Here is a 21,407-nt window from a genome sequence, read left to right as displayed (position 1 = left end):
CACTACACCTCTGATAATCTTTGTGGCCCTCCTCTGGACCTGCTCTGACTCTGCATCTTTCTTGTGCTGGGGGCTCCAGACCTGTGTGCAGTACTGCAGATGGGGCTCGTCGTAGTTAGAGAAGTTTGAAGTTGGTTGGAATTTAACTGTTGACTTCATTGCATACACATCTCCTTCTACTGATATATACAAATATGTGTATTGTTTTGAATTAGTTAATGGTATAAAATGGAGGCATTTATAAAACATTTCATAACAAAGTAGTACAGGTTTTTCTTAGAGCAAAAAGCTTACTTGTTTATTGATGTATGTTATAGGTAAATGCTGACAGATGTAAATACCAATGTTACTGTCAATATATACTGGAAACAGTTCTCCCTCGACTAAAAGTAGTTGTTTTGCATTCAGGCATCATATTCAATTATAATACTAAAGTGAAGCCCCAAGTGAAATCTTGAATCAGTTTCTACTTCCACAGCAGTGGTGTATGTACAGTGCTGTATGTTGTGTAGTCACCACATATCTCAATAATTCAGAACAGCTGTCAGTTTGAGATCTCTATCTACCAATTCAGAAAGCAGAAATGATTATTTACAGACTTTGTTCTCAAATTGCTGCAATTCTACTGCTCCCAAGAAGTCCATTAATTCTGCAATGCAGGTATATGACCAGTGCTGTAAAGTACTCTTGGACTTTGCAAGACTAAACTTCATTTGACATTGTCATGGTTTTGTGATTTTTGGTTATCGGTATTCCACATCATAGCATCATGTGGTGCATTGAGAGTTAAAGAGTTAATGTTCGAGGTCTGGGTACCTGTCCCAGAAGATAAGAACTACATACCCCAGAGGACTTTAGTTTCAGAGAGACAAAGCCCCTGGCAAGGTCACGAGACCAGGCTCTTCTCTCTTCTGCTCATCCTGACTGCATGTCTCACCTCAGCATTAGAGCAAGGCCTTCAGTTTTTGGACACACTCATTGAATTTGATTTATTAGCTTCAATTCTAATTGTATTGTATTATATTGTATTATAGTGTGTTATCTTGCATTCTGATATCTTATTTAGTAAATTAGTTTGTTTCTCCTCAGATTGTTGCCACTGTTTGTTCTGGGGCCCATCTCTGTACCTTTTTTCCCTTATCCCTTTTCAGGGCACAGATCTGCAGTCCCCTCCACCCCACTAATCACAGAACTGTGCCAAATCAGCCTATAAACGGTTGACAGACATTAACAGTAGGTGGGAGAAATTGTGTCTACATTAGTTTTAGTCAGTTAATCTCTGTTGCCTTTATATAGTGATGATGTATTGGCATAGGGACAAACATGTTCAAAAGCTCACTAGAAAATTTTATTTTCTTCTAAATTTACAGATTTCAAATGTTTGGTGTTTTTGAAACTTTAGACCAGGCTGATATTGCTGGATATGACTGTTTCATCCATTTGTATACAAATCACTCTAATGCAGTTGTCTCAGCTTTGTGCTCAGAATGCTGTAAAATAATACTGTAAAAGGATTTGTCATATTAGAACCAAATTTCATGGTTACATGCATTTGTAGTATATTTGTCTGCAAAAATTGATGGGATTTGTGCTGTACAGAAAAGCAAAGAGTCTAAGTACTGTTGTCTTAGGTCTAATAATCCTATGGTCAGGAGAACTTATGAGCATTGACTTCTGCATAGAAATGAAGAATGTAGGTTATTACTGGTTAGGATGAATGTGTGCCAAGCTAGTATTTTTACTCATTAGTTCTTTAAAGAAGAAAATAATCTAAAGCTATCAAATTGTGCATTGGCATATATTCATTCCTAATTTTTCTATGAGGATGCAGCTTGATTGTGTGAATGAGGAAGGTATTGCAAGGAGTGAGAGTACGAGGAGGATATATAATTTGGAGATCAAGTTCTTGTTTGCTTCAGAGGTTAGGAGTGTACACCAAGAGAATAAAAAGAAGCAACTGCGAAGGGCTGTATTTATTCCCACTTTTCGTGATATTTTAGTATTTTATGCTTATCTGATGATACAGTTACGGTCTCAGACCTCTGACTTAATTGAAGCATTAGTAATTGTGAGCTGAAATTTTGAATTATTCTTCACTGTGCTATCCTTTCCTGTGCAAAGAATCGACAGTGCCATTCTGTGGCAGCAGAGGCTATACCAGGGGTGTATTTCTATGCAATTACCTTCTCCTATTCTTCCTACAGAGCCATACCACCTATTTTATGTGATGGCACCAGCACAGAAAGGATAGACAGTAGAGAGTTGGCCTTAGGAAACTAATGCAGACAACCCATTTTCATGTTGCATGAGCAGAAGGAAGTTCAGGGTTGATGGCCTGCGGAAACTGCTGTGCCTCTGCTTCAGTTCTCTCAAGGTCTGGTCGTTATCCAAATCAATTAGTTTCATTGAAACCAGAGACTCTTTTGACTCTTTATAGCAGCCATCCACTTCCTATATCTGTCTTGCTCTCCCACTGTGCTCTGTTCCCTGAAATGTCATCGTGCCACCACAGAAGTGTTTTTTTTTTTGTGGGTTTTTTTTTTTTTTTTTTTGCCTTCCCTAGGTTTCTAGGAACCTTTACCCAGCTCTATTTATTGTTACACATCAGCCTCTGTGTTTTTATTTTTTCTAAATTCTGGAGAATGCATCATTATGTTACGTACAGTAACACAATAATCTGAAGGTGACAGAATTTTAAGCTTAAAAAGATGATTTACTAAGAAAATGCTCCTTATGATGGGTAAATTTAATCTTGTTACTATATGTAGCTGTTAATTACAGTTCACAATGACTAGAAGTACACCTAGTCATGATAACCAGATTAAATTTATTTAAGGTTGACCTATGCTAAGACTAGTCAGGAAGTGGTTAAAAAAAAAAAGCTTTCACTTCCATTTGCATAACATAAATAGCTTTTTGGATATAGCATAAAATTAAACAAAATGTAATTACTATCTCAAAACTACGTATGATCTATATATTTTATGTACTGGGAGGTGATCTTGACCTCTAGTAACCATCAGTTACTAGAAAATGGCCTGTTGCTCAATCTAGTTCTACCTGGACACTCTCACTTCACAAATCCAAAATATGATTCTATATTGTAGGTGATCACCAGCTTCTTGAAAAAAAGTTGTACCAGAATTTAAAATTACTACAAGCAGACTTCATAGTACACTTAAAAGCAGTCTCTTTGCTTCAGTGATGTCAGTATTTCTTCTCACGTTACACAGTGTTATTAGGTTGTATCTTTGGCTCTCCAGTCATGTTTATGCTTCCTAATTACCTACATTCATATTGCTTTTATATTTACATGAACCTTCCCACGTAGGAATCTTCTATGGTTGGAAGAGAGGTTTGGATATACTTTTATTTAATTATAATGCCTTAAATCTTATTTCAGTTCTGCTCATTTCTACTGTTCCTTGGCTCATGTCCTAGAGGTGTGCTTTTCTTCTTGAATTTATTCCTTTAGTATGTTTTTCCATTTTTTTTTTGTTTGTTGTTTTGGATAGCTTACACTCATCTGTCCATGTACTGCAGATTACATGCTGAATGTCACCAGTAATTTTTTAACTTCAGAATAAGTCTGCTTACTAAGTACCTTTTTAAAAAGACTTAGAAAGCTCTGAGTAGGTAGAATTAAGTCTGTTTAATAAAAAAATATTGTTTTTTATGATACTTAGAGTAAAATTTTTTGTATGGATTGTAATATTAATATATGTACTTTTTTCAATGCATTTCTCTACCTCATTAAATTCATAACGTAGTCCTTATTGCAAAGTCTTGTAAATATTCATAAGAACCTTAGAGCGCTTAAGAAGAAAGTCTCTTGGGAAAACATGTGTTTTATTTTGTCAAATGCTTTGCATGTTCTGTGACAGTACTCCACATTTATTTATTTATTTATTTTTACAGGGTACATGGACCAAGATGGACATTTTAAATCATGTGAAAACAAGTACTGTGGCCTGGGTAGGCACTGTGTCATGAATGGGGAGAGTGGGCAGGCTGAATGCGTTTGCATGGAGCGTTGCAAGCCACACTACAAACCTGTGTGTGGCTCAGATGGAGAGTTCTATGAAAACCACTGTGAGGTACACAGGGCTGCCTGCCTGAAGAAGCAGAAGGTCGCCATTGTCCACAATGAAGATTGCTTCTTCAAAGGTAAGTGAAGCTGATCAATATCTGAAATATAGCTGTTGGTTATGTGTTTTCAAGTAGTTCAATTTCTATAGAAGATGTATTGAAAGCATAGCAAATAGATGACTCAAAGTTAATAGAGTATTTCACTCTAGAGACATTTTATGATTTTTTTTTTCTTTTATACTTAGTGTTATCTGTGATCACCTTTTCAAACCTGAATAAACAAAATTTTTCTTCAGTATCTATCACTGGCAGTTTCTTAGAGGTGTGACAGTTGACCTCATTTGTCTAAATGTCTTTACAGTCCCAAAGCCCAACATATATTAATCTCTCTGATAGAAAAAACATAATTTGAAATTGCAGGTTTTGTCTGCGGGTTTTGCGCTTACGTTTGGTGTTGAAGTTGTTGAGTAGGTAAACCGACAACTTATTCATGGCTAAATGCATCTTGCTCACTTTGAATTTGGACGGTCAACTTCACTTGTGTATTTACCAAAGCATGCAAGTTTAGGTATGTTTTCATCTATGGAATGCTGAAAGATGGATTTTTAGATCAAGAGGCTTATCATACTGAAGGTGTCAATGCTTGCAGTTGCTGTGTTTTATGTACTTTGCCTGCACTTTGAAGGTTTCTGGAACTCTGCCAATATTGACCTTGATTAAACACGCTTGCAAATTTGTAGTGTGCTTTCCCTCATTAAAACAAACAGGTAGCTTTTGGAAAATAATGGTTTGCAATGCTGCCAGTTTTAATGAGTCTACTTAGGGGTAGAATTGATTTATATTTTTCTCTAAAGATTTTATTTTAAGTAGTCTAAACGATATATTTATCTCTAACATTGACAGTGAGGGGTTTCAAATCTTCATACCAGGTTGATTTCCATGAAAGGCAAAATGTTTCTTCAGAGATAAATTGTGAGCATTGAGTTCAAGATAACAGAAGTTGGGAAATAAACCATGTTCAAAGAAGTAATCTGGCCAGAAAAATTTTTAATATTCCATGACTGGAAAATAAAATGTGTAAGCAAATGTTCTGTACACTTGATTAAAATCACAATAGTATATTAGAAGCTACAACTGTTGAAATTATATGTTTACTTGCTGAATAATTTATAGTGGCTCTTAAATGTTCTAAGAGTTTTGTTTAAGAGTTTGTAGATTACCTTTTTAGAAGCTTTCATGATGAGTGGAGATGGAATATTGAATTGCCAAGTGAAAGAGGTCCTTGGTTTATATGTTGAAACTCACAGTGACATCACAGAGGATTTTGTCTTATCTAAGCTGCATGTGTAACATGCAAACAGTATCAAATATTTGACTAGAATGCCTGGAATTAACGGTAAGTGCATTTTGAGTTAGTGAGTTACTTCTTGAAGGTGGACCTCTGTGAAATACTGTTTTGTTTTGTTTTTTTTCCCTAAATTAAAACTTCAGATTCTTGTCCCATACCTGGTTTTTTTTTTTTGTTTGTTTGTTTTTGTTTGGTAGATTATTTATCACTAAATTTGTTATGCTTTACTTCTCTTGCTTTAGTCCCACAGTAGGTTTATGGGTTGTGCAGTAAATTATGTGAACTGTTCTTCTCTTTCCTGTGTCTGATACAGAAATATGTGGATTCAACTAAATGAGTTCATAATTTTCCCCTTAAATATGGGTGGAACATAGGCATGAACCAGTAATTGAAGCAGGAAGTTTTAAGTATCACTTTTCTGATCATCTTTTCCTGATGTGTATGCAAATTTGTATACAGATTGTAGATTTTTGGTGCAAGATAATCAGAAATCAGTTTTTCACTGCTTTAATTGTAATTTTCATCAGTTTTTTTATTAGTGTGTTTGTAGTATGGCTGATAAACTTGCATCAGACACTGAACAATTTTTTCCTATAATGCCTTGATTAAATGTTAAATGTAACTCTTTCAATTACTGAATATGCTTCTACATTTCTTCTGGTGTACAAGAAAAATGTATTCTGCTCAGTAGTTCTTTTTTATTTAGATCCCCTCCTGCATTCTGCAGAGTAGTTAACTTTTTTTTTTTAGATCCACAGAAAACATGTTCATGTTAGAAAATCTATATTTGCAGTGTTGTCCTGTTTTTTACCTGTCAAGTCCACTGTCCTGTATCTGGTTGTTAGTGAATGCAAGTGCCATATTCTCTTTCAGAGGTGTTCTCAGCTGTTTAAAAGTGTCTTCAAATATTTATTGAAGATGATTCTAAAAATTGAGAAAATGTTTTGGGAGCTCCTTTGTGATCTAAGGAACCTGACTCACAAGAGTGATTGCAAATTATTATTTCAACACTGATGTAAATGAAGAAGTGAAGAAATGGTGGAGTGAACAACTGACTGGCTGCTAGTTTGGGTAGTCCTGGTGATTATCATACTTGTTGTGGTTTAGTTTTTAGTCATTCAGTGGAGTATAGGATAAGGTTAGAGAAAGGGGAGTGGGGAACAATTGAGGGAAGGTAAAGAGGGAGTATATCAGATGATATTGTTGTATGAGAAACACTGTCTAGAAAGACTAGGGAAGTGATTGTCCTTCCTGAAAGGAGGTTGAGAGAGGTAGGTATCAGTTCTTTCTCAAGTAACGAGTGGTAGGATGTGACACAAGGTCTTCAAGTTGCACCAGAGCTGGCTTAGATTGGATGTTTAGAAATTATTCCTTCATCAATAGTGTGGCTATGCTTTGGAATGGTCTGCTCAGGGAAGAGGTGGAGTCACTATCTCTGAAGGTATTTAAGATGCATGTGGATGTTGATTAGTGAAGTGACTTAAAAGCAGGCTTGATAGTGTTTGGGGGACAGTTGGACTTGATGATCTTAACAGCCTTTGCAATTCTAGGTGACTCTATAGCTCTAAGAAAAGAGATAAAAGTATTGTGATGGACAGTTTTTGTGGTGGGAGGTGAAGGAAATAAGAATGATGAATCTAAAGAAATACTAGTGACAGAAATTCTGAGGTCACAGATTATTCACTAGACCTGACATGGGTAGTGTGAGCTAGGACAAAGTGATATGCAACCCCAGTCTGCCATCTCTTCTGTTAGCATGTTGATTACATAGTTCTGTTGCGGAGTGGTTTCCATGAGCTCTTTGTTTCTAACATCCTTGCTGTTCTTGAGCCATGCGTTTTGTGTTTCAGAGTAGCTTAATGTAGGAGGGGAAAGGGGAAGGATGAGGGATGGGTAGAAATAGAACCCTCTGGCTATTACCAGTGGTCGCTTTAACTGGCACCAATGAGTGATGAATAAAATGTCCCAGAACTGTGTTACTTGGTGGCTTTGTCATGATCTTTGTTCCACAAGGTCTCAGCATGTGATAATAGCCTTGTTTATAATTTTGTTCATTGTTTATATAAATTTAGAATGCTGGAGCATTACTTCCTGGGAACATGTTCCCAAGAGGAACAACAGTGGCTCCAAGCTTCTAAGCTGCTCAGCTGGACTTTTGTATGGGACTGTGAAGTACTTGAGCTATGGTGTCACTAAATGGTGCAGTCTGGGGACCAAATGCCCCATACTGGTTGTCAAATAGACATCAGCAATATGTTCTCTTTTGTGCTAGCTTCATTTTCCTTTTTCCTAAATTCAGGTCAGTAAACCTACAGGTGACAAAAAACTTCTTCATGATATAATTCAAGTTATTTTTTCACACAATGATCTTCTAGGAGTTTTTCTTATAAAATTTTTCTCTTTCACAGCGATACACTAAATCATTTTGACAAACTGCAATTTACTAGAGTTCTCAGGACTCTAACACATGCTTCTGTGTACTAGGACTTTTATTGAACATTTCTAGAGTGAAAGTTATTTCAGATATAAACTTTTAAAGTAGTTTCTGCATCATCCTTCTGATATTAACATTTTATTTTCCTTTCTATTTTTTTCTATCACTTTTCAGAAACTTCTAATCTGTTAAACTGTCTATTAAGCTTCAATTTCTGCTACTACTACTAAGATGGGTAGGTTTCTGAGGACTTATAATGCTTGCTACTCTGTTCATAACTGGCAAACAAATAAAAGTAGAAACTTAAAAAACTAAAGAAAGTCTGCTGATGATACTGAGTTGTGAAAGACAATGAGGATAAGAGCTGACTACAAACAAATTGAAAAGGGATATGGGTCAACTGGAAAAAATTGACAGTATATATGACAAATTATGAAATGGTTTATGTAGAATCTGAAAAAGGTTTACAAAATCATCAGACTATGCTGAGGGTGAGTATGGGTAAATGATTTCTCTTCTGTTCCAGTGAAAGAAGGAAAAAAACATCAAGGATGATGACACAAGCAAATTCAAACCCAAAACTTGTGGTTTCTTTTTTTTTTTTTTTTTCTTTAACCTTGTTTGGTACGTGGGAGATCTCATGGGTAAAAGTAACGTAGTATTTCACAATCAGACTTTGCAAATACTAGGATCAAGTATGTAGGTTTTTCCTGTGCATTTTCTAATATTCCCACCATCAGGGAGGGGAAAGCCATATAATTACATAAATATTATTTATGTGAAAGTGAGTTGAAGTGAACTAAATCCTAGCAATAGCCTGCAGGACAGTTCTAGAATACTGATCTATTCTCTCCAGTGATAGCAACAGGATTAGTTCAAAGATATTTCTTGGTAATCTGTGCCCTAAGTCAGCGTAGTCTTAGACTCATTCCTGAAATATTGACACATTTATTTAGAAGCACTAATGCTTATTTTGCCTAATTTAAATTTTCTGTACTTGAAAAGAAAACATAAGTCTCTCATGTTACCCACCTCACTTTAGGAAGAATTTGATCTTCAGTATCAACCTTGAATATACATACTCGTTATTCAGTATTGATCTTCAATTACTTTCATAAGAGACTTAGGATATGCTAATTAGAATGAGATTCTGGTGCAGTGTTTTCACTGCAACAGAAAATTTCTAAGGAATTTCCTTTGTTCTGTGTCTGTCAGCTGGCTTCCCTGTAGATGTTCTGAAAGCATCATTACATTCTTCCTGCAAACGTGATCCCCATGCAGATAGAATACACCCTTAAGGTTGCTGCTGATAAACTCTTAAAATTCAACCGTTACTCCAGAAGTATAGTCCACATAAACTGGATTATATTATGAACCAGGAAAAACATTTTATAAATCTATCAGAGGACTAAGGAATTAAACAATATTTGTCTTGTTCTAAACATATAGTGTTTGTCAGAGTATAACAGTCCTTTGACTTCTACTAGGAATTCAGTCCGTGATCTACACAGATTCATGTTATTGAACCACTGTTAAAATTTAAGATGAAATTCTGTAGTGTTATCTTCATGCAGGGAATTTCATGTATTTTCAACTCTTTACAGTATTAATTACTCATCCAGAGAATGGGGAAAAAAATAATGGTGGGTAAATATTTGGCATCTTTTAGTATTTTATGTCAAAAAGGGATGTTGTAGCTAGTGGAAATATGGTTCTTCATACTGTTTTATGAAACCACAAACTAAGTTTTAGCACTCTTGCTCTAATCTTCTGTCCCTACGTTATTTCCTGAGTTGTGTTGTTCATGAAATTTGGAAGGTTGTTCGTTGTTTTTTTGCCCCACACATTTGTGCAAGAATTGTCACAAACACTTTTCCTAAATCACTCCAAATTGTCTTAAACTTCTTAAACTGTCTAAACTAGCAGAAATGCTAGGTCTGCATGTAGAATATCTGCTATGGGAAGAGTGAAGTTGTAATGCAGTACTCATGCTCTACTGAGATGCAGAGCTCTATTTTTCCTTCCCTTTGGTTTAAATACAATGTGATGGGAGAATAACAAGCCACAGCCACATTATAAAGAATTTTTTTCTGGATGGCTAAGAACATAGCAAATATACATTTTCAGTCTCCAATCTATGGATTGTATTATCTCACCACTGGAATAAATGACATTTATAAGCTCTAGCCCACTATGTACTCTGCGTTCATATAGTGAGTAGGAATTAGTATTCTCTAGTTAATCTCTGTACAAAAATTAATGAAGTTTGAAATTGCTTGTAGGAGCATTGCTTCTGGTTATTACTGTGTAAGGCAAAGGATATGTGGACATAACAAAGTTTTATTGGTAGAAGAATTTGAGATGTATTTTTTTTTTGATTTAGTTGAATTTGTTGAAGGAAGCCTATAGTGAAAGCTGTATTCCAAAGTCTGCATCAACTCACTGACTTACACAAGCAAGATTATAAATGTAGACATGATTATTTGGGTTGTAAACCTATTTGTGGTGATAGAGTGTAGGAGCATAAGAATTTCAATGAAACTGCATTTAGTGTTGTTGTGTTCTTTTCATAACGTAAATGGGAGAAAAAGCTTGGGAAAGAAGAGAATAGTTCTAATGTCTTTAGATTGGAGTGCAAATTCTGTGTTTGCATGAGCAGTTTTATGAATTATTACAACTCCTACATGTATGCCAAATATAGTGCAGTAGTTATCTCAAATTGATACACCTGAATAATCTTGAAATCTTTTTCATTAGGAATGTATACGTTGTTCATACTTGTACTGAATTATTTGTAGATTTTATGTACTAATTGAAGTGCTTAATTTGTGTTTTTTAATATACGAAATACTGTATGAAGTTTGCAGTTCAACTTGCGTTTGGTTGACTGGTGTGGCAGTAGCTATTTCTAAGTGTCCTTTATGGGGCAGAACATCTGTCTTGTCATTCCTCTCAGACAAGGGAACATGAAGGGAGGTGAACTTTGTAGGAGTGATAAGAGAAGGTAAAGGCAGGAGCGAGAAATGTGCCCTGGCTGTAAAGGCTGCTGATGTCCTGGGCTGTGCTAGGGAGAGCCTTGCCCACAGGTGCTGGATAGGTGTTCCTTCCCTTCTGCTCAGCACTGGTGAGGCCACATCTGGAGTAATTGGTCCAGGTCTGGGCTCCCCAGTACAAGAGATGCATGGACTTCGAGCATGTCCAGCAAGCGCTCACAAAATTGTTTAAAGGATTGGAGCATCTCTCACATGACAGGAGTCTGTGAGAACTGGAACTGTTCAGCATAGAGAAGAAAAGGCTTGGGGAATCTTGTCAATGTTAAAAAAAAATATATATATATCTATATGCCTGAAGGCAGGGTGTGAAGAGGGCGGAGCCAGGCTCTTTCCAGTGATGCGCAGTGCCAGGACAAGAAGCAGTGGGCATAAACTAGAAGAAAAGAGGTTATATCTAAATGCCAGGAAGCACTACTGTGCTTTGTGGACGGTGGAGCTCTGTCACAGGCATCTTGCAGATCTCCCAAAGCCACCTGAACATGGGCCTGGGCAGCTGCTCTGGGTGGCCCTGCTGGAGCTTGGATTGGGCCTGATGAACCCAGAGCCATTCTGGAATTCTGTGGATAAGGATATCTGAAAAACACCCTTACTTCTGCCTGGTTTTGGAGGGTCATCAGGTGGTGCAGGTCTGCTTGAGCCAGTAGCATCCAGTACCTTTGCAAGAGACTGGGAGTCAACAAAGGAAGAGAAAGAGAAGTAGCAGAGTTCTGTCAAAAGACAGTCAGTGGAGAAAGTAGTATTAGGGCACTCCCTTCTAACCTGGCTGCTTGTGCCTACTGTTGCAGCTAGAGCACTGTAGGTCACAGGGTGTATTTTCTTTGCTCTTCTTCTGCTGCTGATTTGGTCCTGTTACAGAAGAGTGCCGACATTGCCAGAAGGACATTACAAGTATGGTTCAAATACTTTCTGCATCCTCAGTTGCACATTATACCATTTTACAATAATAATTGGTAATCTCTGGATAAACAACAAGCAACAGCAGTACATAATATAACTACAGCGGCTGCATGTTCTCCAAACCTAATGCCTCTTGATGCCAGCTATAATTCTCTGTAATTATTCTAATTAAACATAACCAAATCTGATAAGAGGGACTGTGAACTTGCAAAAATTATTACACGGTAAATGAGACAATTTAAATTTTATATTTATAAATTTATTACAAATGGAGGAAATCTAGTCTTCTGGCAGACATTTAAGTGCTATGTATTTTTTCACAGTTTAGAATAACAACAAAGCATTAAGCTAAGGCATATATGCACACTGATTTGTCTAATATACACTTTAAAATTTTAATTAGAATCATGTCAGCTTTATCATTAGGTTTTGAGGAAAATTTATGTTAATGGATATTATTGTTGGCTTTTAAGTATCATTAATATTTAGATAAATATACAAGGCATTGGCATAATAGTTGAACTCAAAGTGGCTAGTACATGGTATACTATTTGAGAGAAGAAACAACTTTTTTTCTCAAATACTGGAAAAAAATAAGCATGTAAAAATGATCATAAACATCAATTTCTTATTTTAGTAGCTTATAACTGATGAGGGAAGTAAATGTACAGTAGGTAAAACATGTTAGTTAAAAGCTGCTTCTTGTGGTTTGCTATTTGCTTTTCCCTTAGTAGTATCATGGAAATATTTCTTGTTCAAATAAAAGAATGCTTGTTTCATAGTTTTGTTTATCCATTAGAAATTAAGAATACTTAGCCTTTTGGAACCTGAAAAATTGACTATATTATAAAAATCACAACAAAGTTGACAGCACCTTAGGTAGGGTACAGTTTCACCAGTTTCTTTAAGACATTCTATAAGTATTTATAATAATCATAGAATCAATCATAGAATGGTCTGGGTTGGACCTCAAAGAGGACCTCAAAGGTCATGTAGTTTCAACCCCTTTGCTATGTGCAGGGTTGCCAACCACAAGACCAGGCTGCCCAGAGCCACATCCAGACTGGCCTTGAATGCCTCCAGGGATGGGGCATCCACAACCTCCTTGGGCAAACTGTTCCAGTGTGTCACCACCCTCTGTGTGGAAAAATTTCCTCCTAATATCTAACATAAACCTCCCCTGTCTCAGTTTAAAACTGTTCCTGCTTGTCCTATCGCTATCCACCCTCATAAACACTAATTCCCTCTCCTGTTTATGCACTCCTTTCAAGTACTGGAAGGCCACAATGAGGTCTCCCTGTAGCCTTCTCTTCTCTAAGCTAAACAAGCTGAGTTCCCTCAACCTTTCCTCATAGGAGAGGTCCTCCAGCCCTCTGATCATCTTAGTGACCCTCCTCTGGACCCGCTTCAAGAGCTCCACATCCTTCCTGTACTGGGGGCCCCAGGCCTGGGTGCAGCACTCCAGATGCAGCCTCACAAGAGCTGAGTAGAGGGGGACAATCACCTCCTTCTCCCTGCTGGCCACTCCTCTTCTAATGCAGCCCAGGATATAGTTTGCCTTCTGGGCGACAAGTGCACACTGCTGGCTCATGTCCAGCTTCCCATCCACCAAATAATCTACTGGAAATAGCAGAACATAGTTACTGAAAAGTAAGAGAGACTCTTTCAAATTTAGAACTCAGTGAACAGCTTCAAACTTTTAAGTTCCTTCACATTTGATTTCTAAAACATACTGATACAAAGATGATGACTTCCCCACATCAGCACCTACTTTGTTAGATGTTTTCAGTCTGTATGAAGTATATATTTTTTGTACTTATTTGTTGCTTCGTTTTGTTTATATATATTCTATTTTTTTGAAGTTGGGGTATAGGTAAGTATGAAAAATGTCCAGAAAATAATGAGCTTCAAGGCGTTTATAACAGAGCAAGACTTAGGCAGTATGTTCTGCTAATTAAGGGCTAATACTTGTTTCAGATGCTTGAACAGTGCAGAATTGTTGAACACTGTAGCATATATTTTTCCTTTATTGTCAGGACTTGGAATTTTTCAGATTGAAATCACAGAGGTTTGCTACTGATACCAAAGTAATATTGATGTTAATGTTGTTTGAAATATGTTTGTTTTTTTTTTTTTCATGGAGAAATTAGATTGTTTAAAGTTATTTGAGAGTAAAAAACAGTCTGTCAGTTGACTGAGCAAATGTACATTTCCTAATATTCAAGCATGGAATAAATTACATTTGGGGCAATGGAATCTAATTAGATCCTTTAGTTTTGTTTGAAATGGTAACACTGATGTTTTCTTAAAATTATTGGAAATAAACAGCAGAAATAAAAGAAAACAGATAATGACAAAGTTAAAACAGAGCCTGAAGGGGAATTATACAAAACCTCAGGTTCTTATGATGTTTAATTTTTTAGGGTTTTTTTTTTTTTTTTTTTTTTTGTATTTTTGCCCTTTACTTATTAGGATTTGGGTACAGTTAAATTCTGTAGTATATACCATAAGAAAAATTTGTCTCCTTAAGGACTAGAGCAGATAGTGGATTTTTTTTTTCCTTTTCACCATTTAAAGATGAAGACTGCTAGAATAATAAATGTTTTTGCCGAGGAAAACTACTGATGTTGGCTTTAAGCAAGTAGGGTTCCTAGGTGTGATCTCTATAAAACTACTATTAAGTCTTCCAGTAAACACAAGGTACACTGAAGCTTTATTACTAACAATGTTTCAGTGCAGATTTTGTATCTGCTTAACTATATTAGGCATGTAGAATTGAAAAAATGCTACAGGCTATTTAATGAAATAGCAAATTTTAATTTTTATTCATCCTTTGTGTGTCAGGAAACTTCACTTGCAAGTAGAAAGCTATGTATTTAGCATTTCTGTCATCCACTGTTAGTTAACTGAGTAACAACCTTCTAAATACACATGGAATCCTTCATGTTGTCAAGAATATCGAATTTACTTGTGCTCATATGATTAATGTGCCCTGGAAAATGAATGAAAAACAATTCTGAAGTTTAGCAAAAGGGCAAGACTTATATACACACTGTTATATATATATATATATATATATATATATATATATATATATATATATATATATATATATATATATATAAAATATATATTTATATAATATTTTATATATATATAATATTTTATATATATTTATATATATTTTAAAAATTTATATATATTTATATATATTTATATATATTTTAAAAAATATATTTTAAAAAATCTGCTAGTGTGAAAATACCTTTGCTTTTTTAAATACTAATTATGGTCAAGAATTTGTTTCATTAGTGCTCCTAAATTTAAGACAACTGCTGAATGGACCGTTTCTTTGTTATTTTCCCATTTCAGCTTCTCTTTAAAAAAAGGTCCTCACCATTCAAATGGAACATAAAGACTTTTATTGGTCCCTAATCATGCAAACTATAGTTGTGTAATCATCATTTTAGAATATAAGGTCTGTGTGCTCTTAGATTTGCTGTCATTTTATCACAATTGTAGAAGAATTTTTAAGTGTATTTGCTTTAACAAACGGTGAATGGCCACACTGGGAATATATCCATCTCTTTTACTGTATGATCAAGTTTCTCAGCAGATAGTTTAGTTATGGTAGCTAGAGAAAAACATATTTCTGAAATAATAAACTTGGAAGGGAAGAAAAGGTAAAAAGTTTTAAAGTCCATTATAATACTGAACAGAGGAAGTCAGTACATATCAGATACGAGGATATGTAATGCTATAAATGTGTAAGAATGCTAATGATTTCTTCAACTTTTACAACATTTTAAAATTTATGGTATTATTAAAGAAATTAGAAATTGTATGTTTTAGTTCTTTGTATTTAAAAAAAAAAAAAAAAAAAAAAAAACAAGAACAAAACCCCCTGAGTATTTAGTATTATAGTGGAGGTGGGGGGGGGAGCCTTCCACTTGATAAGGATTTTCCTCTGGTATGACACCTGAGAGAATTTCAGGCCTAATTTAGGCCTATCCATTGAAGACAATGAAAAGATTGAGGGTTTTTTTAGAGTCATTGAAGTCAGACACTTGAAAAATAAGTGGCATATTTAAAGCATGAAAGACGTGAAAGGAGGTCGATTCAGGATCATGTTGATTATGTAAAGACTGTTTTTAGATCACTTTCAATCAGGCCAAGTCTAAGTCTTGAGCTATCCACATGTCTTGCTTTAATATTCAGATTGAAAGAATAGAATAACAATCATGGGATACACTTTTTTAAATTGTCTTTCAAGCCTTGTGGGATCAGCTCTTCACTTAAAGGTGTGAAGAAATGTAACAATGTGCCTGTTCCAAGTGGGTTTAAGAGAACAACCAGTGTTCTAGGTGTCTGAAACAGATAAGGAGTACGTTATCTCAGATGAACTTGAGACAATCAAAACACTTTGTAGACAGTTGTACATTTGAAAACATTTGTTCAGAGCTGTTTGCTTTTGAAAGGGAAGGCCCAAGAATGTTTTTTGTCTGAAGACTTGGTCTGAGAGTAAATGTTTCCAGACTGATAGAGGAGACTGGGAGATGATACCATTGCATTCTGTGAAGGCGAGATACAAGCTGGCATCTCCCTGCTTCCTGTCATTTCTGCTGATTTATATTCGCAAGGCCTGGAAGACAGGAACAAAAGAGTTCCTGCTGATTTTTTCAAAAGCAGAAGCTGTCATTCCAAAGAGCAGGCTCAACTCTCTGGACTATAAATAAGAGTATGTATATTAGCTGTCAACTGACCAATACAACTTAGACAACCTGCCACTACTGAAGAACAGAAGAGCACTAACCTCTGACACCAAGATATGGCTGGATCAAGGAGTGGTGAGCTGCTTTGCTTCCCTTTGTTTGTTTCTGTATGTTTGTATGATTTCTGTTTGTCTCTTTTTCCTTTTTTTCTACCTTTTTTCTTTTACTACTTTTACTCTTTCACTCCTACTGTTGCCTAATGTTTCCTTAGAAGATTTAGCATAGGAATAACTCCTGTGCCAAAGTACTCTCACCTGTAGCACTTGTTGATCATTATTAGCAAATTAGCCAATTTTACCTCCAAATAGACTATTAGTTGTTAAGATAGTTCTCAGTACTATTGGAAATATACTGTCCTGATAAATAATTTGAAGCTCTTATAAAGCAGATTTTATTTGTGATTGCAGTGGTGGGCTTCCCACAAGCAGGAGCACATGCGGAAAACAGTGTTACACCTTTTATGCCCTATTACTTGATGCTTATCTCTTTCTTCCCTGGTTCCTCATTGGCTGAGTACTTTAGGTTCACAATCTTCCCGATGCTCAACTAAACGTACGGATACTGGATAAACATAAATTTTTGCTAGCTAAGCATATATTGCTAATTATTTAACTTCTCACATTTGCTCACTCAACACTCGGTCATTGTTTCTGGACATCTGCTTGTCCTTGCATAGAGATAAGCTTGGAAGGAGGTTAGAGGGGAGTATCTTGATGCCTGCCTGTTGCATCCCAACCTACCCACAGAGCGAGGCAATCCAGCCTTGTGTAGAGGCCCTGGCTTCTTTGATGTTTAAGTCTGTTTCTCTTTTGCTGAGGGTCTTTTATCCAAACAGAATAGCCTTACAATATACTTTCTAGTCTATAATACTATACTCATCCTATTTGGAACATTTAAAAACTATTACAGTTTTGCAAGCAAGAGTTAATCACAGTTCAGCAACTATATTTCTAAAATATGCTACTAACATATATGATATTTCAACTTTTTCACATTTGCTACTTCTAAGGACATGTTACAAAACACAAATACACTGTGCTCTCCTTCTTCAGATCAATTCCCTCTTTTCAATATCTAATGCAGAAACAACATTCTGTTCCTACAATACATTGAGGTTTATTTCTCTGAGTCTTGGATGGCTTCATCATGGTATTGACCCCTGCTGGCTAGGGGACACATGACTTGGAGATAGAAAAACATTCATCTCCCATGAAACTCACTGAGTGGGATGAAACTCTAGGCCTTTCATGAAGCTGTCTAACGCATGGTCATTCCTGTGGCATTAGGATCACTGAACCTTTTCCAGAGGTCTTTCCAGGGTTCCAGAGTTATTTAACAGCAAAAGAAATGAATTCTCAATTTTGGAAAATACTTTTTGTGTAGGAAGTATACTTTAAGTTGTCTCATTACCAGTGAGTAACAGAGTCAATAATCACAAGACAAAGAGTGGTTGTATGCTGTATTGAGGGGTTTCCTTTATATTGTGCTGTACCTAGGGATCCCCTTTCCTTTCCTTGAAGAAATCGTTCTGATTTCCTCATGTTCCTTCTGTAGTTAATGAATGTTCAGATGAATTATGTAGTGGTAAAAACTTTAATCTTTACTCATTTGTAGGTAAATGAATATATAACTACACACAGAAAGTATTACTGCTGTTATCCTGCTGTTGTCTTGCAGCAAGACAACAGTATCTTCACCTTAAGACTGACATGTACATATGTACATAATTCATAGATCCATCAAAAAATCTCCCACGTTTTCTCCAAAAATAATATTTTTAAAAAAAGTCTTAATCTGCTTTTTTTTTTTTTCCTTTTGTTTTCAAATAGTTGTGGCGGTGATACACTTTGAAGCCTCATGGGTTTTTGAGTGTGTATTTTATACTGTGAAAGCTCTGTGGATGGGGCCAGTCCATGGTGTCTTTTTTGTATATTAACTTTTGGAAGATAAAAACCTTTTTATTTGGACTAAAGAGTTGTTTCTCTGAAAAATGTAGTTATTATCCTGCCAAAGGACTGGGACTTTGGGATGCCTTATAGATGCATTTTCAGTCTACATTTGTGAGTTGTATACAAATGCTTTACCAACCATTCTAGACCTTTAAGTGGAGAGAGAAAATAACTAAAACTGAATAATTTAAGTGTCTATCTTTGTATTTGTTTTGTTAAACTTTAGACAGTGCTTTACTCCTATGATAATTTGATAGCACAAACAAATTATTCAGCACTCACCTTAAGGATGGTTCAGTGTTCACGGTATTCAAATGATCTTTCATACTGAATTATTTAAGGACTTGAATTTTCAGTTTGGAAAGCTGAATGGAGTATTTTTATTTCTAAAAGGCAGAGGAGAAACCAAAGAATAATGGATCTTAATTCTTGGGATTTTGGGAAAGAAAAAGTGAGCATACATATCTGTCCAATGTAGTAATGGAGTCCCTGTCACTGGAGGTTAAAAACATGTGACTGGATAAGAGAGCTACATAATTTCATTTAGGGTCCCTTTTCGATGAGTGGTAGGACCTGATGATTTTTTGTGATCCCTCCCAACCTGGTCTGGGATCCTATGTTCTCTAACATTATTAGTAAAAACTGAATATCATAAGTTATTTTCTTACTGGACTAGTAGGAAAGAAGGTTGCTTCCCAAGAAATTGAACACTTTTTATTTATTTATTATGGTAAGAATGCAGAAAATAGTTAAAGCTTATCTATTCAGCTCCATATAACGATATGAAGCTTGGGTGACAAATGCAATGTAAATGATGAAGCCAAATAACTCTTTGAGAATGACATGAACTTATATTTCTTATAATACTCATAAAAAACTTGTTTTTGAAAAGAAAAGAAAAGAATAGTTGGTTCACAAAAACATTCCAGAAAAGCTAAATATTTAAAGCTAAGTTATCTATCCCTTCACTAAGCACAAGCAGTTATTTAGCAAGTGGTATTGTGCAGCCACATTTTTGAACATTAAGAATGGGAGTTATTTTCATATACTTAGGAATGAAAGTTTATGTGCAATAAGAATAGAAGGAATAGCTTGTCTTGTATCTTATGATATTAACTTGCTATTTTACTTTTTGCTCTGTGGTATGTGGCTGTCTTGCCTGCTCATTGGGAATATTGTGATTTTTTTTTTCTCATATGAAACTTGCAAATTATTTGTATATTTGTGTAAAAAAAAAAATGCATTAAGCTGTTTTTTTTATACCTTTTTAACCTTGGCTTGCAACCTATTTTGAAGAATTGTGCTGTCTTTACATACATTCCTTCAGCTTGATCCTGTTTTCTTTTTACCTGTCTCTTACGGAGTGGAGTTGTGTTCTGTCCTTTAAATTCACATTCAATTACCAATAAGGTAATTGAGGAATAATGATATTTGCAGGAGCACAGGATTCTTAGAAGGATCAGATAAAGCTAACACTAGCTTGTGATGAAACAGTGGTGAAGAATGTTGTTTCCTTTTGATGTACTTCATAGGTCTCAATCTAGGAAAAAAATCAAGTCTATTGGCAGGTCTTGTGGTTTTTCCTCCCTGATATACTGTCTTAGGTTTAAAATTTTTTCTCTGAATTGCTTGAACGGATCTGTTTTCTGCACTGGAGAGGTGTAGTTCCATTCTGTGAAACAACCATCTTGCTTTATATTTTGGAGATTAAAACCTAGCAGAGATTTAATTGAATCTGATAATTTTATTTTGCTTTGTTTGTTTTGAAAACTGCATCAGAATTATGTTCCTGTTTTACATGATAAGTGTAACAGTTGAGACAAATCGCTGTAGCCTCAATTATTCTGCTGCTAGTATTCAGGATCTGTTTGGTGTTTCTTGAAGTCACCTTGGTCAATTTCTTTCCTAAGATTGAACCCATATGTTTTCTTTGTCATCTCCACTGGAGTCCCTGTGGTTGTAGAAAGTATTGTAGAGAGAAACAATGATGCAAAAAAACTTACTGTAGAGAATTTCAGAATTTCCAGGATATTTTCAGAACAATTACATGTTAGTAAATGTTATCTTGAATAGAAATAAAAGACTTGGGTGAAGTAGTAGGTATAAAGTGTAATTAGGGGTAAAGAACACTGTAGTTTAATATATGATTGCTATTTGTTGCACACTGAATTTAGCCAAAAGGGAGGATTCTTTTAAAGGAACCTAGACAGTTTTTCCTTCTGCTGCTGAGAATGAGTTTCCATCTCTGTGTCTTTGATTCTCCATGGGAATGTTTTCTTCAGCATGAACTATAATAGGCTAGTTCAGACTTGCCTATGGAAAGAAAAATGATTATCGTCTTTGCTGACAATAAAAATTGGTCTGCTCTGGGCAGCAGTTTTAGATGTTTTGCATATTTGAATTTTCTTGACTGCTAGTAAGATGCAGGAGGAAACATATTGCTTTGGGATGCGTTTCAAAGCACAGGCATTTAATAGCATTTTAACTCCATTTACAGACAATAGCACTACTTCCTTTTTTTAATAGAAAAGAAACCTTTTAAAGGTAGGAACCTATCAATTGAACTATTTTCAATTTCCTCCACTGACATCCTGTACCAACTCTCAAATACATCCCATTACCATTATGACAGTTGAATCATGCTATAGCAATTTGTCTGTATTAACAAATATGGTATTATTCTCTTAATTCACAGTTTGAAAACAATATCTTTAAACAGTTATCCATATGTGCTTTTTATGTGATAATTTGTAAATTTCATTCACATAAGCATAAACCTCTTTCTGACTTAAGCTCTGGGAACGTGTAATATTTTATATTTCAAATATATATATATATATGTATATATATATAATTTTAATATTT

The 21,407-nt window shown here is 35.4% G+C and overlaps 1 protein-coding gene across 3 annotated transcripts in view; it reads left to right on the top strand.

The window, feature by feature from the left end:
- Positions 1-21,407, top strand: part of FSTL5 (follistatin like 5) — a 265,807-nt gene that overhangs the window by 93,477 nt on the left and 150,923 nt on the right. For all 3 annotated transcript variants that reach the window (XM_015285320.4, XM_004940911.5, XM_046940561.1), the window contains exon 4: positions 3,919-4,167. In XM_015285320.4, coding sequence (XP_015140806.1) covers positions 3,919-4,167 — 249 coding nt within the window. The remainder of the gene's footprint in view (positions 1-3,918; positions 4,168-21,407) is intronic.

Source organism: Gallus gallus, chromosome 4, assembly GCF_016699485.2.
Source record: "Gallus gallus isolate bGalGal1 chromosome 4, bGalGal1.mat.broiler.GRCg7b, whole genome shotgun sequence".
NCBI lineage: Eukaryota > Metazoa > Chordata > Aves > Galliformes > Phasianidae > Gallus > Gallus gallus.
This window is presented reverse-complemented; position numbering and strand designations above follow the sequence as displayed.